General features: G+C 44.8%; 1 protein-coding gene across 1 annotated transcript; it reads right to left on the reverse strand.

Annotated features, from left to right (window-relative positions):
- Nucleotides 1-5140: 5140 nt before the first annotated feature.
- On the reverse strand, nucleotides 5141-11526 carry LOC138104763 (zinc finger protein 572-like). Its single transcript, XM_069003971.1, has 5 exons — nucleotides 11409-11526; nucleotides 11168-11240; nucleotides 8799-9425; nucleotides 7276-7377; nucleotides 5141-7200 (listed from the first exon to the last, which is right to left on the reverse strand). The coding sequence occupies exons 2-5, from the start codon at nucleotides 11238-11240 to the stop codon at nucleotides 6845-6847; spliced, it is 1158 nt and encodes a 385-aa protein (XP_068860072.1). The 5' UTR covers nucleotides 11409-11526; the 3' UTR covers nucleotides 5141-6844.
- Nucleotides 11527-18568: the final 7042 nt, after the last annotated feature.

The following is an 18568-nucleotide window of genomic DNA, read 5'->3' on the forward strand; positions in this document are numbered from 1 at the left end:
CTGGAAAGGGCAATGTGGGCCAAAGGCATCACTACGTCCAGCTGTCTGTAATCCAGGGGACCTGGTGTAGTCACACCCTTGTCCACCTCCTTGTACCTCAGGCCTGGACCACAAGATGCACCTTGGATCATGCCCAGACCACACAGAGGGATGCTGCCTACCACCAGTGCCCCGCTGGTGTGACATAAGGAGCAGCTGTGACTGAAGCTCTGCCCACAGTGGCAGCACTTGAAAGGTTTCTCCCCTGAGTGGGTGAGGGCAGAGCTGTCGCTGAAGCAGGTCCCACCCTGGGCACGGCTGTGGGTGCGCTGGTGGCCGACCAGGTCGGAGCTGTGGCTGCAGCTCTGCCCGCACTCGATGCAGCCGTAGGGCTGCTCCCCCACAAAGGCTCGCTGCTGCACTGCAGCATCCCTGCTCCTCCAAAGCCTTCTGGGACCGAGGCTCTGGGAGAAGGGACACATCCCTGTCACAGCTTGGAGAAGCTGCCCTCATGAGAAAGTCCCTGTAGAGCTCTGCTGCCCCCGGCCCACCCCGCTGGAGACCAGGCTCTCCTTGAACACCTCCAGGGATGGGGACTCCACCTCCTCCCCGGGCAGCCCATTCCAGTGTCTAATCACTCTTTCTGTGAAGAAATTCCTCCTGATGTCCAGCTTGAACTTCCCCTGGCACAGCTTGAGGCTGTTTCCTCCTGTCCCTTGTTTCCCAGGAGCAGAGCCTCACCCGCCCTGGCTGCCCTCTCCTGTCAGGGAGTTGTGCGGAGCCAGAAGGTCCCCCCTGAGCCTCCTTTTCTCCAGGCTGAGCCCCTTTCCCAGCTCCCTCAGCCCCTCCTGCTGCTCCAGCCCCTTCCCCAGCTCCGTTCCCTTCTCTGGACACGCTTAATGTCTATCTTGCAGTGACAGGCCCAGAACTGGACACAGGATTTGAGGTCTGGCCTCACCAGTGCCAAGTACAGGGCTGCCGTGCAGCCTTCACAAATTCCCTAGCTTGCACTGCCACATTTTTCTGTTGTTCTCTTCACTTGACACTCCCCAGCATCTCTTTGTATCACAATTGTCTCTGATTCCTATTCCTCCCTCATATTTCTTCATTCCACCTCCAGAAAAAAAGAGAAGGCTCTGGGGAGCCCTTATTGTGGTCTTTCAATATAGTTTCCTCTCCATCTTTCTTGCAGGCTCCCTTCAGATACAGCACAGGGTAAATCTTACCTGCTTTTCAGAATTTGCCAATGTTTTAAGAACCCTCTGTCTTTTCAAGTGGGACATTTTGGACTTATCCCATGGCTTCAGTGTGTTTTATTCTGCCAGCCAGCCCTAGCAAGACTGTGAGGGATGTCTGCCTGCACTTGAGTACCTAGGTGGTAGCAGATTTAGAGTATATTAAATCAGTCCTTTCAATCTGTTTTGCAATGGAACCGAGCTGTTCCTACATGGGTTAAAGATGAAATTGTTACTCTTTCACACCTCTGAAGCCATTTAAATGGCTTCCATTTAAAATGGAAAATCTCTGCTTTCAAGTATAATTAGTCCCTAAACTTAAGTTATCTGCTATCTACTGTTCTTATTCAATTTCTGTTAAATCAAACTTTATTGACTAGACTTGTTGGGGAAAGGCTATTCATGATTTTGTCTGCTTATTTAAACTAATTAAGTGCTATTGATTTAAAGCATCTGTGTGTGGGTTTAATTCCTGTGTCTGCTCTACCATGCAAAAACCCCACAGTATTTATTAATATTTCCATAGACTTTAAGGGGGTGCCAGAGGGAGGGTGGGCACAGAGGATGCCTGTGGGTAGTTTGGTTTCTTGTTTTCATAAATGCCAAGGAACTTCATGGTTTTAGGTCTTTCTTTAAACCCAGCAGCTAATCTGTGACTGCTATACAAATTTTCCTGAATGACAAATACAGGGTGAATATTTTGAGTCTCTTCGGGTTTGTGCAGCATTCCCTGGTTTTCGCTCCTGTGGGCATCCCAGCATCATCACTGGAGCTTATGTTGTGCTAATATTTCACTATGGCTTTTAAAGCCTTTTCCCAAGTCTGTGCTTCCCATGATAGATTGTCCATTCCTGCAAGCATGGTCTACCATCACAGAAAATTAAATCCTCTGCCTTTGAAAAATTCACTTCATTATTCTTCCTTGAAAAACAAGAAAATCCTCAAAACCAGGGAGCCTGCCAAAGTGCAGAATGTATCTACAATATACTACTCAAACCAAAATGCATGGAGTAAAAATAAATGTGGTAAATCAAGCTTTAATCCTAGTTTTAGACCCCTTTGATGCTTTTCCAATTGTTTGTTCATCACAATTTTTCAAGTGTTTCCAGAAAGCATTCATTCCAACAGCCATAGTGTGTGTAGCTATGCTTTGTGCAATTCCTTTGTTTCCTTGGGAATGTGGTGGGCTCTTTTTCTTGTCCTGGAGATTTTGGAAAGCTGAAATTTGGGCCGTATTCAATTACAACAAGGCAAAACCATGCAATAAATCACACTGGAGTTTATTCTCTATGAAAGTGCTTCCCATTTGAGGGAATTGCACTAATGCTGCTCTAGACTGAAAGTAGTTTGTAGCAGGAAACACCGTTTCATTCTGCATCTGTACAATATCAAGTACAGTTGTGTCTCTGCCCAGTTCAAGGTTGAAAGAAGCTACTGTTGTAAAAATAAAACACAGTTGTAGATCCCCATCTGCTGGGTTTTTCATATACTGCTGCCAAAATTAGACAACCCCTGATTTAGAGCGGAAAAATTAATTTTGGCCATAATTCCTGCTTGCTAAGGAAAAAAAGAACTGCATATAATACTCAAGCTGATAAATTTGTTATCCTCTGGTGACCATGCCACTGAGCTCTTGGGCACCTGCACATTCCAAATAGCTCTGCTGAGATGGAAAAGCAACCAGTTTGGCCTGGGTTGGAAGGGACCTCAAAGATCATCTTGGATCCTGCCATAGGCAGGAATCCTTCATCAGGGAAGATAGTAAGTTGCAACACAGCCTTGTCTCTGTTCTCTATTTAAGCTCTGTGTAAGTGAAGGGCAAATGCACAGGTCTCTCCCTTGCTGCTGTTTCAAGTTTTATGATTTGGCTCTATTTTTCTGCATGAAGGAGAAAATAAAGAGAGAAAAAAGAAAAGTAGAAAATGCCAAGGATAAATAAGCATGTTAACATGCACTTAACGAGGCTAATGTCAACCATTAAAAATAGAAATCCAGTGACAATTGCAATTCCAACTTGTGCTAACCATTTTCTCCATCCTGTAAGCCCTAAAGGCTTTAGGAGGGTAGTAACCCATGACCCAGGTTCTAATCCATCCAACCAGGCTCGTGGTTGCATAGACTGAAATAATTCTCTAGCTTGATCACTTATTTCTTTCATCTTAGCTTGTGCCTCCTCAGTGGAGGATGAGTGTCTTGGGGTGACCTTATGATGTGTATCCCATATCGCTGCCTATGCCCAGAAATTAATTATTTTTTTTCCCGAACCTGGTGGGGGAGGGATGGTTGTGCCTTCTCTCAGAGTATATATTTCTAAATTTGGCCAAACTGGTACAATGAGGCACTATGGATGGTAAGGCGACACTCAGTTCCAGATAAATTCAGCGTATTCCCAGCTAGATTCCCTTTCCAGTTTAGCCAATTCAGTAGCAGTGTATTGGATATTTTTATGGCAAGTTGAGGTTGTCTCATCTTCCAAACCCTCACTCCCCTATTCAGTTTTAACAGCAGCTTGTTGTGGAACTGGCACTTTATCCAGCTGGTTACACAGGGATTCTAATTCAGAGAGTAGATATGTTGTTGTTTCTTTAGGTAGCCTTGGTCCTAATTCATCATCCCCTTCTCTTGTTAAGCTCTCTGAAACATTAAGTTGAATAATCGCTTTGGATCCCAATATTTAACGTCATTTGTGTTTTCATCTCACTTTTGGGAGCGTTGAAAACCTAATTCCTTTCCACAGCTGTGGATCGAGGCAAAACTTGCCTTTTTTTTTTTTCTGCAGAGTACCAAAAAACCTCAAAAGTTAACTGGTGCAGAGTGGAGGTGTCTTCCCCATCACCACTAATAAATGATCATTTTTAGCCCTGAAAAATCTTGGGCAAGGCCTCCAAGACCTTTGTAACTTTTAAAGTATAATGAAGGAATAATGTCTTCTATGCAACCACGTTACAAAACCCACAATGTAACTTAGCTGAAATGATTATCCTTGTTTCATATTATTCAGAAATCAGGATCCAATCCAGATTAATAAGGCTAAATACCTTTAAAGACTGCTGGGCCAACATCCACATCAATCTTTAAATTCATGGATCCACATTAAGACCTCCTAGATGTCGTCCAGGTCCCCAGGATTAATATTCTACATTGGCTGTCTCTCTTTTTGCAGAGTTAACTTGCCATAATAAATTGTGTGATTAAGGTGTGAGATGGGGCTATCTGTTAGTTCTTTTTTTATTATTCTAGTTGTTGACTTCCATTCACAACAGAAACACCTCAATTACCTGCCTGAGTGCATAATTTCTTCAGATGCACTTTAATCAGCAAACTTGTTCCAAGTTCTCTCCTGGTGTCAGCTTAGTAACAACTTCCAGAGTTATTTTATTTTCCTCTGAAGAAAAAAAAATGCTTCTGAAAACTGACAGGTTAAAAGCAAAATTGGGTGAATTAGTGCCAATTTTACAGATCTGGAATTCCAGCTGCTTCTCAAAAAATTGCCCTCAATTTCCTGCATTTTCAGATCATTATTTCTTACACTTGTACCATTCTGCTGTTATTATTATTATACAAAGAAAAGAAAATGGAGCTGGCTGAGGGATAAAAAGAAAAGCTAATGGCCAAGTCCCCTGGCCTATTTATGCATGAGCAGGTCCAGAGTCAGTGAGATCTCCCCAGACATCCACAGCACACGCAGGCTGTGGGTTTCTGCAGAGAGCAGCTCATGTGCTGTGGACAGTGAAAGTGGATCAGCCCATCCTCTTTCTAGCCAGGAGACCTCCAGATTTCTGATCAGCAGAGAAAGGGAAAACCCAGACAAAAGCTGCCAGGACCGACGGCTCTGGGTGGCCTTGGCTCCCAGGGGCCACCTCTATGTAACCCTTCTACAAAGGACAAAAGCTCACCAAAGATTCATTTCTAACAGAAAGGGAACGTTTTAATAATGAACATCATAAAAGCAACTGAAAAACAAACTTTAACCACTGATTTCATTAGGAGATTCTGCTTTAAGAAGAATGACATCAAACAAAAAGTTATGAACAGTATCCCTGAGTTTCCATGGAATAGTAGCAACTCTTACTGAAGCTCTGAAGCCTGGAGACAAAGGACTCTGAAATGCTCAGCTGATGGAAATTACACCTCAAAGATACCAGTACAAGATCACATTGAAGGGATGTCCTTTAAGGCCTCTCAATTTGGCTTAAATAATATCCCAACAAGTTAAGACTAATCCAAAGTCCCACACAGTAGGAACGAGTGTGTCATTTTCACAGTCTGTAGTCACACAGCAGATGTGTCATAGTTGGTCCCACAGTTTTACCTTTGGGACAGAATGTGACAGTCTGTCAACAAGAAGAAGGCTTGTTGAGAGAAAGTGTTTCCCATTCTTAAAATCTAGACCTTATTTTATTAATTACTAAGAGTGCATCCTTTTAACAAGGTAACATTAAAATCACAACTACAAACCAAAAAACCAACCATGCACAAACACAGCATCAGTTCAAGAGAAAGAACTTTTTGGCACAGGTACAAGCCCCAAAGTTTCTTTATCCCAGTTGAAAGGTAAATGAGCTTTTTTGCACTTTTGAAGCTTAAAGGCTCTGACACTGCCCCAAGCCTGTCACTGATGGAAACAATGAGGTAGATCAGACCAACGTGTCTTAAAACTCTGCACTCTCCAACCCTGACAGGCCCAATGTCAGAGTCCTACTGGAAAAAAAAAAAAAAAAAAAAAAAAAAGAAAAGAAAAAAAAATTGGTTCCTCAGCTGTTTTCACAAGATGAGGCACCTGAGCCTCTCAGTGTTCCTCCTCAAGCAGTAATTATTTACCCCACTCCTACCCCTAATTAATACCTAACAGCCAAAACCATGTAATAATCCAAATAGGATATGACAGAGTATCTAAACCCAGGCTCAGTTGAGCTCACCTTTGAACAAAAGAACAACTGCCCTATAAACCAGTTTGGCTTTTCCTCATGAACTCTTGTTAAGCAAGGTAGAATTGAAAGGTGGTATTTTGTTGAGGGTTTTTTGGTTTGTATTTTCAGTTGGGTTTTTTGGGGGAAGAGGGAAGAGTATGTTTGTTTTAAACAAAAAGCAGAAAGTATTTTTTTCTAGTTTGAGCAGTGCTGCTGGCCTAAGAATCAGCTAAGTCAAGGACACCTGATTTAAAGACTTCCTAAAGGAAGGAAGCTTTTGAAACAGATGCTGGGAATAGGGGTGCTGTAAACTGAACATCTTTACATAAGCATCTTGCTTCCCTCTATATAAATCAGACTTAACAGGAGATGTGTGAAACGTCCCTGAGGACTTTATCATTAGATTCAGGTCGTTAGGAGAGGTACAATTGCCCAAATCCATGCCTGAAAGACATATCAAGTAAAAAATACACTCAAGTTTGATGCATTATCTTGTGAATTAATGTTTCAAGTCACTGCACCCCAGAGATAATGATCTCTTGAGCTGCCTCGACAAAGGTCATTCCTGGCAAAAATCCCTGCAGGCTACAGGGCAGGGATTTGATCAGCTGCTGCTTGCTGATGCATCTGAGTGTACAGTCAGCACCTCCACAGCTACAACAATTGCAACACCACAGCCCAGAGCTCACCTGCCCTGAGTGGCAGAATGGTCCAGAACAGTCACACGTGTTTACACTGGACACGTTCACAGCACAAAGCTGAGCAGGCTGCAGAAGTCACAGAATCTTGAGAGATTGGGAGCTGAGGTGCAGGCAGAGCTCCAGAGGCAGATGAAAGGGATAAGGCACTGGCACCTTCACAGGAGAGGAGACTGCTGGGATTAAGAAGGGGGCAAGAAATGGATGCTGCAGCAGCCATCTGCTGTCCTAGCAGGAGTCCTAAGCTATAAACATTGGAATTCAGGAGAGCATTGCCTGGGAGCAGTGTATTCAATTGCTTCTGAATTTCCTGAAGCACCTGCAGTTGACTTTGCTGATTCAGGAGAAGCATATCCATATTTGCCTTCATTTTCTTCACTGTACAAAGAGAAGGGAATGTTAATGCCTGCTATGTAAAATCACAAGGCAGTTTAGAAGCCTTTTTACACTTACACTCCTCAGAAACAAGATTCCAGTGATCCATCTGGCTTTCCTCTGCACCACACCTTTGCTCTTCCTTCTGCCGAAGAGATGCAAATTCAGGTTGGTTTGCATCTAAAAGGAAGACAATGCAAGTCAAGAGTGGCAAGGTCTGCATTCCAAACATGGCAGCTCAGCAACAACCCTTCCTTCCTCTCACCCACGTCTTAAAATTCAAACTTCATTCAAGTCACACAGTGGTCCAAACTAAACCAAAACCAAAGATTAGGCTGATACAGGGGTTTTGGGGTTTTTCGGGGGGGGGACACAGGGAAACAAGGAAGCAAAGCTGGAGCAAGGGATCTGTTCAGGAAAAGGCCAGTTGAGATTAAGTAAAAATGGGTTTTTATTTGCACACTTTCTTTGGAAGCAGATATAGTGTTAGACTAATCTGATACTACTTAGTGTCCAACAGAGACAAAAATGAGACTTTTCTTCAGGAATTATAAACTCTTGTATCCTGCAAAAGCCATAGGAGTGTAATGTTCCATGCTTAGGGCTCACTGGCAGAGTTCCTAGGCCACCTCTCTGTATCTGTGGACTGAGAGGCCTCAAACCCTACATTAAGAACTCAGTTTTGCCATTCCATTACCAACTTGATAATAACTGCATCATTATTCCCATTGTTAAGGTGAAAGGCTCTTCTTTTTTTTTTCCCAGAAGAAACAAACAAACACACAAACACAAGTAAAACAACTCCAAACAAACAAACAAACCACAAAAACCAAAGAAAAACCTCACACACAAAACACCTGCTTCTCATGCCAACACCCAGAACAATTCTGTGGGTGTCTAGGCAAGATCCAAGATGAAAACTTAAAACATTTTTGACCAAGGATAAAGGGACTGTCCATGTAAAGGTACAAAAACAGGGAAAAAACCCCACAATGCCAGTTTTTATCCCCAAGTTTCTGGTCATTACTAGAACATGAAATATTGCAAAATCCAGATAACTGCCTACTTGAAACAATCCCTTTGTCTGACAGCCTGTTCTGTGCTAAGAATATTCCAGAGACTTCCCACTGCAGACAAGCTAAGATTCAATATCCACATATAACAAAAATTAGCTGCTAGAGATTACCAAGGCAGTGTTTACAGTCAAAATTCCTTCCATCTCCCTAAGCTTATCATTTTGATAGCTGAGCACTTCTGAAGATCTAAGGCTAGACATCAGGCAACACTACGAAACAGGAATTAGTAAGATCTTTATTATTAGTGAGGAATCAGTGGGATCTGAGAGCTTTGAGGAGTCTAAGGTGCCAAGCAACCTCCATGGTAACACCTACATTTCAACTTCAGTTTTTTCAAGTAACTTCCTCAAATGGCAGAGATAAGTTCATTATATCAGAGATGGGGGGGAAAAAAAAAGTAACAAAACCAAACCAACCAACCAACCCCCAACACTCCTATCCAGAGCAAGGAGGGAGAAGTGTTTAGGAATATTTCATATATCCCCCAAGATTCTGCATAACTTGAAATAAACACAAATCAGTTACCTGCTGTGTGTTCACCGGGCCTCTCGCTCAGGTGTTGGTGTTTGATGGTGTTTGAGCTCACACTGAAGCTATTTCCATGCTCTGAACGCCCATGGGGTTTCTCATCTGCGTGGACTCTCTGATGCTGCAGCAGAGCTGTGTTCCTACTGAAATTCTTTCTGCACATGGTGCAGGAGAAGGTTTTCTTTTTCAGATGGGTTTTGTGGTGAGCAAGGAGGGTCGAGGCACGGCTGAAGGTTTTCTCACATTCCTTGCACTTGTAGGGCGTCTCCCCTGTATGGACTCTCTGGTGAACCACCAGGTTGGCCTTCCTGCTGAAGCTCTTCCCACATTCTGCACACACAAACACCTTTTCTCTTGTGTGGGTCTGCAGGTGGGTCAGGAGCCTGCAGTGGCCCTTGAAGGCCTTCCCACATTCTGGACACTTGAAGGGTTTCTCTTCCCAGTGCAGTTTCTGACCATCAGTGCTGAGGATGTGTTTCCTGGAGTCTCTTTTTTTGTGAGGGGAATCATCACAGGCTGCCCCCCTCTCTGGGCTCTGGGCTTCACGTACCTGAGGCAGTTCCTCTTGCTTAAGGTCTTCAGGGAAGCCTTTCTCGTCCTTATTGTCCCCCAAAACGCAGTCCCCTGATGGAGTAAGAGACCCATCTTAACACTCCTCTTTTCCCTGAGGTAGATAAGCTGCTCCTTGTAAAATAACTCAATTTCTTAGGCCTACCTTCAGCTTAAACCAGATTCCCCTTTCCCAAAGGGGAAGGGAAATTCTGAAGATTGAGACAAGAAGGGGGAGAAAAGTGCAAAGAGAAGAGACAGGTAAGAAATGTTCCTCTTCTCTTCCGTCCTTTCCCCATTTCCTTGTATTTCTTCCCTTCAGAGAATGGCAAAACGAAGACTGCCGAGATGAAGGAAGGAAAGGAACATGCTGAAGCATCTCACCCATCCCAAATACCTACTTTTAGCTATTTGTTCCCGCAGACTTATTTCAAAAGCTTTCCAGGCTGTAAATTAGCATTAACACACTGTTTCAAAGCTGGGCATTTGGGTGGGGATCTTTCAGCACAGAAGAGCCCACTTAGCCTTCGTTAGGCAAAATCAGCAGGGAGATTTAGGTTGTTTCTCACTTGTGCTGGTTTGTATTTACCGAAAAAAAGTTAAAATTATGTCTTTTGCAGGTTGGCACACCAGGCTTTTTTCTCTATCACAACAACAAATGTAAGTACTATAAGGACACTGTGTATTTATGCATCAGAAGTAAAAGGGCTCTTTATTGATTAAAAAAATTAGCTAATTCCCAATTAACTATTAGAATCTCTTTTCATAGCTAAACCTAACACAACATTTACTTTCCTTGCAACGACAAGCTAAATAAATTGCATTCTGAAGAAACTCACCAGAAACATTCAAACATGTCCCTGTCTTTCCTAAAGAACGCAACCTGTTTATTTCACAAGTGAATATGCACCATCACACACCCCACAGTAAGCTCTAGGTATCTTATCCTGATGGCTAGATCTTATATTTACAGCAGTTCAGCATTAAAAGAATCATGAGGATCACCTAACGAACACTTAGACAAGGTTGATTTTTGCAAGCAACTTCAGATGTTTACTAAATTCAAGCAGAGGATTTAGCAATTAGCATCTATGATCTAGAACTAAAATAGTACTCACACATTTAACAAAAAAAGTTTGTTTAATCCACTAACAAAACCAAACCAGGCTTTCTACATTCGAGATAAAACTCCGCAGGGCAATTTCAGTCCTACCTTTATGATTCCAAGGAATAAAATTCTTGAGTAACATGTCCTTGAGGAGGCAAAATGCAAAATGCTCTCTGTTTACATGGATGCGGCAACCAACACCTAACTAGTAGCAATAAAATAAACAAACTGGCTGAGAGAGGGCGTCCTCTCTCTTACATCAAGGAATTAAACCCAAGAGGGAGCTTTGTCCCAAAGGGACGAGGAAGGCTCTCTGTGGCAGGAGCACTCACTCCTCACGCTACAGCCACGAGGCTGATTGTACCCCGAGAGCCTTACAGGTCTCTGACAGGGACATGCAGAACCCTCCATTCCCACCCACAGCCAGAGCCGGGCACTCGCACAGTCTGGATGCAGCTCAGCAACTCCCTCAGACCCTCCTCACCTATCAGAAATCCTGGAAGTGTGCTGGCTGCCCGTCGCTCCCAATGAACTGGACTGGCTTATTTTAAAAGAGGAGGTGGAAAACCGCAGCAGAAAGAAACCCAGAACACCACCGCAACCTTGCCTCGGCCTGGCATGGCATCCGGCCCCATCCTGGCATCCCGGGGATGGAATGCCGGCACCACGCTTCCCCGCGGGATTGAACTGCCAAGAGTTTACATCTCACCTGGATATCCTGCAGGACCACTCCTCCCGGGGCTCTGGAAAATGGAAAATACGGACTCCACTGCTGGCTCCATCTAGAAGAGGAGAGGACACGGAGCGTGAGGCCTTTTCCAGCAGATGGGAGCAGAAGGGGAGGGGCAGACGCTGGTACAGCACACTTTGGCTGTGCCCGGCCTAAGAGGGGCAAACCTGCCCATGCCACCGAGCCCCCCGGGACAGAGAGGGCAGCCCTCCACAAAGACCTGAACTTGGGTGACTCGTGAGCTTCAGCCAGAGCCCAGCGTGATAAGAAGCGCCTTTTCCTAAGCTCAGTCTCCCTGGGAAGCACCGACCGGCCCTCGGGCAGCGGGCCCCACTCCCCTCTCACCCTCAACACCTCCCTCCTGCTTTCTGGCACGCTTTAATCCCGGCCCGCGGGCGCTGTGCCCTCCCGCGGGGCCGCTCCGCCCTCTCCGAGCCGCGGGCGGGCTCCGGGCCTCGCTCACGTGCCTGCTCTGCCGGGCCTTGGCTTCGCCCCGGGCCTGCTGCTCCCCAGCGCCGCCGGCTCTTCCCGGCACATCCCAGCGCTCCTGCCCGGGGGCCAAGAGCTGGGGCCACCCGGCCGGGGGGGAGGGAGGGGGTTCAGTGCCGCTCCCCTCAGCCCGTGGGCGGCGGGTGAACCGGGCGCTCCTCGGGTTCGCCTTTCGGCATCGACACCCCCTGGAAATGCGGCGGGAGCTCTTCCTTCGCTGCCCCGCGCTGTACTATCCCTGTCCTCCGACCACGTTCGCTCGCTGGATTCCCCCGCACGGAGCGTCCGCGGGGCTCCGTGTCCCCGCTGGGCACGGACAGGGCTGAGCTGGCACGGGGTGCAGCTCGGCCTGGTGAGTCACGGAAGGGGTCATCGTCCTGCCCGCCGTGCTCAAGCAGCGTCAACCCAGAGCACACGGCACAGGACTGAGTCCGAATGGCTCCGGAATAGTTCCCGTGAGGGAGACTCCACACCCTCTCCGGACAATCTGTTCCCCTGATTGCACAGGGAAGAAGTTCTGCCTCATGTCCAGGTGGAATTTCCTGGGCATCAGTTCCTGCCCGTTCCCTGGTGCCATGGCTGGGCCCCCCGGAGCAGAGCCTGGGCCCTGCTCGGAGCCCTCCCTGCACACAGGGACACACAGGGCTGAGGGCCCCTCTCAGCTGGGGCTCCTCTCCAGGCTGAACAGCCCCAGCTCCCTCAGCCTTTCCCTGTCAGGGAAATGCTCCAGACCCTTGACTGGTCTCTGCTAGAACTGCTCCACAAGCTCCTCGTTCCTCTTGTACTTTGGAGCCCAGAACTGCTGAGCCAACTACTACAATGACAGTAATAAAATCGCAGTTGGGTAGAAATCCACAGATTTATGCTCCAGTTTCTCCTCTATACACCGCCCTTCCTGATAAGCCTCCAGGGAAGCTGCCAGGACCAGTTCCAGCTTCCCGTTCCCTTCCCCCTGTGGTGTGGCACTGGCACCACAGTCACCACAACCCATCTGACCAGGACAGCCTGGATCTATGGAGGGCCCAGGCTCTGCTCTGTGGAGCCCAGCAATGGCACTAGGGAATGGGCAGGGACTGATGCCCAGGAAGTTTCCCCTGGACATGAGGCAGAACTTCTTCCCTGAGCAGTGACTGAGCCCTGAACAGAGACCGGAGAGGGTGTGGAGTCTCCTCACTGGAGATATTCCAGACCCCTCTGGACACAATCCTGTCCCTTGTGATCTGGGATAGGCCTGCTGGAGCAGATGAGCCACTGTGGTCCCTTTAGCCTGACCCACCCTGTGATTCTGTGCCCCCAGTACAAGTATATTAATACTACTTTTTGGAGTAAAAGGGAGGTTTCCTTGAGAGGTGGTAAGGCCTGAAATTGTTGAACTGGGGGAAGGGATACCTTTGAGGAAGGCATAGAAGAGCCCTAATCGCAGCCTTACACTACCGACAGTGCATTGAGAAGATGAAGCAAGGGACAGTGATCATCAGTCGTTACAGGGGACATTCCTACCATATGCCATGAAAATAATATCTCCCAGTGTGATAAAAAAGCACAGGAGTGCGATGCCCAGAGAGGTAATGAAATCTCCATCCTTTGAAGTTTTTAAGACCTCACTTGATAAAGCTCTGCACAACCGTGTCTGAATTCCATATTGACCCTGCCTTGAGTAGGAGTTTGAACCAGAAACCTCTTGGGGTCCTTTCCCACCTGACTGGTTTTGTGAGTCTGTGAAACAGAATGGGAACTCCTCACCTGATAGCTATGGTATATCCATTATCAAAGTATCTTGGGAACCTCTGCAAAATAAACTTGGAGAAGACATTATGCAAACTCTGAATTCTGTGAGTGGAGAGGAGCTACTGCAGTGATCTACTAAACTAGTGCTGACACAGCCTTTCCTGGTGCTGGATCCCTATACCAGAGGATCATTGCCTAGACCTGGAAAGGGATGTAATAAATCAGGGGCTATTGCTGGAAATGCTGTGGGCTACAAAAAATCCTGACTGATCTAGCCACCCCAAAGAGGAGCATAAACCTTCTCTCTTCTGTGCTGGGGGTGCAGTGCTAACCCAAGAGGCTGAACATCATCAGAGAATTAGAGAGTGGCTTGAGTTGGAAGGGACCTTAAAGATACCTCATTCCAATCCCCCTGCCATGGGCAGAGACACCTTCCACCAGACCAGGTTGCTCAGAGCCCCATCCAACCTGGCCCTGAACATTTCCAGAGATGGGGCAGCCACAGCTTCTCTGGGCAACCTGTGCCAGGGCCTCAGCACCCTCACAGGGGAGAATTTCTTCCTCATATCCATTCTAAACCTGCTCTCTGTCAGTGTGAAGCCATTCCCCCTATTCCTGTCACTCCAGGCCCTTGTCAAGAGTCTCTCTCCCATTTTTCCTGTGGGCTCTTCAGGTACTGAAGGCCACGATGAGGTCACCCTGAAGCTTCTCTCCTCCAGGCTGAACAATCCCAATTCTCTCAGTGGTTTCTTATAGGAGAGGTCCTTTAAATGTGTTTAGGGAACATTAAATGTCTGGGTAATTAACAGATGCTGGGGACTCTTAGAGGTAAGAAACCCCTAAGGTGTTCTGAAATACATTTCAACAAGACCCCTGGGCTGGTGCTGGCTTTCCAGCTGTGTCCTGATGGCTCACTGTATTTGTTAATAAAGGATTGTGGAGAGACTCCGTATTTCCCAGTTCCAGAAGCCCTCCTTGGCTGTGCCAGCCCTTTTCTGCCCTGTGGGATCATGGCTGCTCCTTGCAGAACTCTCTGTTCATGCACAAACCAGGGACACAGTGCAGCACTGTGACAGTGACACCCTGCAGCTGAGGGCACAGGTTTAAGTCCCATCTGCTTTCAGTAGTAGCCACTCCTTGGTGCTGCTCTAAACTAAGGTGATTATTTTGTTTAACTTCTGTTTTTCAGGGTGTTTTCCCGTATTTGTCAGGATTAAGTCTGGTTTGGGAGAGAGCTGGACTCCATGATCCTTGCAGGTCCCTCCCAACTTGGGATATTCTGTGACCTTGTTTTATGGCAGTCTCAGGTGCTGCTCATTGGTTGAGCTTTTCCCATTTTGCAGCTGTGTGCTTTGAAGGATCACGGTATCTCATCCACAGTAACAGCCAGTATTTTGCAATAACAGGATTCTTTTCCTTGGACTTCATAGTCCATGATACAGCTGTTAATGAGCTCATTGCATTAGGTGCTGTTGGTTGTCAGTAGACCTTTATGCAGCATCCTTATAAATCACATTCTAGCAAGGTCTGTTCTTCCCCTGGAAGGGAAGAAAGGGAAGCCTAGATTAACTAACTTCAACATACTGGAAGTTGGTGAAAGGATTCATGGTATCTAAATGAATCTGGTCTATTTGAAGTGATATTGAAGATATCACTGATATCTGAAGATATCACTGATATCTGAAGATATTGAAGTGATGAGTGTCCTAGAAAAATGAATAAAGAAATGAATGGTTTTCCTGGCCTAGCAGAACTTGAACTGTGTAGCATAATAGCTTGTAAGACCACCAGGCAATAGAGCTGCAAAAAAGATTTTGAAGAGTTTTTTCATTCATCTCTCAAGTTCACTAAAGAAAGCAGTGGCCCTTCATGCAAAAATAGTGTATAAGTAATAAAAGAGCCTGTGATAATACATCAGTGGGTTAGAAAACATTGCTATGGCTTTTTATAATTCTAAATTCTTGAGTTTGGGAAAGTAAGAATGTTCATTTATATAAAATCCCTTCAAGACTGTATCTCAAATTAGACAAGTAAGTCCATATTAGATGTCCATCCAAGTATTTTTAATTTGAAAGACATCATTTTCACTAACTTAAGTAGGAGCCTTGGGTTTCAATTTAACAGGAATATTCGGAGTTCTAACTAGCCCTGTCCCCTGCACTGCTTACAGCCTTCCCCCCTTGAGGTCAAGGTTTTAAAGAGCCTTCCCTGTATCCCAGCATTCAGATCCTTAATGAATCTGTTGAATCCTCTCATCTGGGGTAACACATAATTTCCCAGGTTAGCACTGAATTGCAAATAAGTATTGTGATTTTCTGTCACGTTCTGCATTAATTTTGTAGTATTCTTGCCTCAGCTTATTCATGAGAACAATCACGTGAGATAAAAACATTTTAGAGCACCGACTGTATGCCATCTTCAACTCCTCTGCTTTTAACAATGCCTCTCACTCTGTTGTAAGAGAAAATTTGATGTGACATAATTTGGCTTTGGAATTCCACACTATCTATTATTCTTTTCCTTTTTAACTGCTGTGTGACTGCTAAGTACTGTTCTTGTATTGAAGTCAGGCTCACTGAAAATAGCTCCCAGGTTCTTGTCCTCTCGTATTTCCTCTGTCTTCTCCAATCTTGTCCATCATTCCTGAGCTCTCCAGGATATCTACCAGCCTACCTCAGTTTACTCCAGCCTACATTGACATTAAAAAATCTAAATTAAGTAACCTGTAACCTCTGTAACCTCTTCTCTGTCTGCTCTGAGTTCTTACCCTGATACTGTGTTTATTATGTAATTTCTGCTAATCTTTCCAGCAAAGATACAGATTTTGGTGGGTTTTTTTCTGTTGTCTTCCAATCACTAATATTAGAGAATGTTTTTGGACTATGTTCTGGTTACTTTGTTGCTTGGCTGTGCTTTCTTTTATTTTTATTTTTTAGAAAATACATTATTTTATGTAATCCAACCAATTTGTCACCTCCTGCGCCATTCCTGTTCATGATTTCAGACCAGTAGGGAAATTTGTGGCTTGTCAGATTTATTAACCTTTTTTTTTTTTCCCTTTCTCTAGTTCAAGACAGTACATTCCTTAGCAGTTTCTTAAAATACATTTAAGTGCACATCTTCCCACTAGCTGTTCTCCAGGGATTTACCTGCCTTGGCATCTTATTGCTGGTTCTCTGAGACTGCAGATACCTAATTTCTGGAACTACAGTCCTTTCCTTCTTGGTGGGTATCCAGTTCTCACCATCTCTTCAGCAGAAGCGAGGAACAGGATTTTGACTTGCTTTTTGTGCCCTGGGGCAGTGGACATTGTCTGAGATCTTTTATCTCAGTATTTTGTCTCACTTCTGGTAAGGCAAAATCCTTGTATTTCACAGTTATCACAGGATCACTGATGTTGGAAAAGACCTCCAAGGAAATAAGCAAAACTTTTCAATGTTTCAAATCCGTATTTATCACAGGCCATAGCACTGCCAAATAAAATGCCAAACGCTGTAATAGAGCAAGCTGTAAAGAACAACTTAACAGCTGATAAATTCTTGCTTTGCATACCAAAACATATTTACTACTTTGTATTGCTCATTGACTGAATTTATGCTAAGGCTAAACAGTATCTTAATTAGAAGAAATACTAATAGAAACTAGTTGGAATTTACTGCATATTAAATTCTAGCTAATTCTTGTGCTTGCTTTCACGTTCTATATTGTAATTATGCAAATGAAGCCTAGGAAAAAAACTAATTTTTTTTTTCCCCCTGGAAGTATTAATCTCACCCTAATGCCAAAGATTAAAGAATGGATAAAATAATGTAACTCTTGCTTTTATTATCTCATCACTGAGATTGTCATCTATCAGATGCCTAAACTCACATCCTCTCTCCCAGCTTTTTGCTTCCTTTCATTGTTACTCATTAAAGCTTTTCAAAATCTTGACAAAGGAGGAGCTGCTTGGTCACAATGCAGGAAAATACCACAACTTAGTTTCATCTTATCTCTCACTTTTTTCCTAAATACATCTTAACTTACAGACCTTTAAGAATTCACTTTCTTATGGTTAAAAGCCTCTGAAAGAGAAATTGTGTCAATTACTGAAGTAAAATAATCCTCTAATATTTCACTTTACCAGGTCTTACATGAGATCCTACATGGCTTCTGAGGATTTCTCCCACCTTCATGAGGACCTGACCTCAGGAATGACCCCCCAAAAAACCACAGGAAGGATTCTCTTCACCAGTCAGCCTGTACCTGTGCCAGCTCTGCCCTGCTCCAGCTCTGGCCTCACCTGGCACATCTTCTCCATGCAGAAAACAGGGAGCACAGCTCTCCCTAGAGCGAGCCTCACAGGCAGGGATTGCTGTACCTACCATGCACGGGCTCAGCATTTCTGACTGCAGAGTGGCAAACTTGAGCTTCACTTGCCTTTTCAAGCTAATTTACCTCATTAGTCTGCTTCACTGATGAATTTTCCCTTGCTAAATCTTAATTTTTCTGGCATATCCTCTGTGGTGGCCCTTTATTTATCAATAAAGCTTCCCCAGAGGTGTTAAGTGGTAGCAAACTTCCCAGAGACCTCCATGGGCAGCTGACATTTCTCTTTCCCCAGACCAATTGTCACATCAGCCTCATCTGAGAGGGGAGTAACAAAATGTGCTAAAATGATCAATAATCGTGGATTGTGAAGAGAGGACACAATTTCCCCTTAAACTCAGTGTTGCATAAACACAGTCATTGTTGAGCAAGTTAATGCTGTTTACACTTTCAAGTAGCCAGTTTTATTTATTACTTTACAATTACAATTGTGTTTTTACTGTATACAGTTGTAAATTTTTCATTGATTCCTCAAGTTCCATGATGCCTCCATTTTTAAAAGCCTGAGGCAAAGAGAAAGACAAATTTTAATTCACCTGCCTTTTGCTGGAAGATTGTGCCATACTATAAACTTTCTATTACTTTCTGGTCAAAACCTAACTGCCAGAGGCACTGGGGTACTTGCCTGAATTTTGGGGACTCTTCAGTGTCTTGCACAGCACATACTCAGTGACAAATGGCAGTGGCAGAGGACCTGTGGTATCAGTAGCAAAACTGTGTGCACCTCAAATCCTGCCTGTTTACTGATCCAAATACAGTTCCAACCTGTTCCTACAAACATTTTTGCTGGCATTT

Source organism: Aphelocoma coerulescens, chromosome 1A, assembly GCF_041296385.1.
Source record: "Aphelocoma coerulescens isolate FSJ_1873_10779 chromosome 1A, UR_Acoe_1.0, whole genome shotgun sequence".
Taxonomy (NCBI): Eukaryota; Metazoa; Chordata; class Aves; order Passeriformes; family Corvidae; genus Aphelocoma; species Aphelocoma coerulescens.

Coding starts and splice junctions, on each gene's coding strand:
- LOC138104763 (XM_069003971.1), bottom strand. CDS start 11,240: ATGGAGCCAGCAGTGGAGTCCGTATTTTCCATTTTCCAGAGCCCCGGG. Junction 7,378..8,798: donor GCCCGGTGAACACACAGCAG/GTAACTGATTTG, acceptor TCTTCCTTTTAG/ATGCAAACCAACCTGAATTT. Junction 7,201..7,275: donor GAATCTTGTTTCTGAGGAGT/GTAAGTGTAAAA, acceptor CTCTTTGTACAG/TGAAGAAAATGAAGGCAAAT.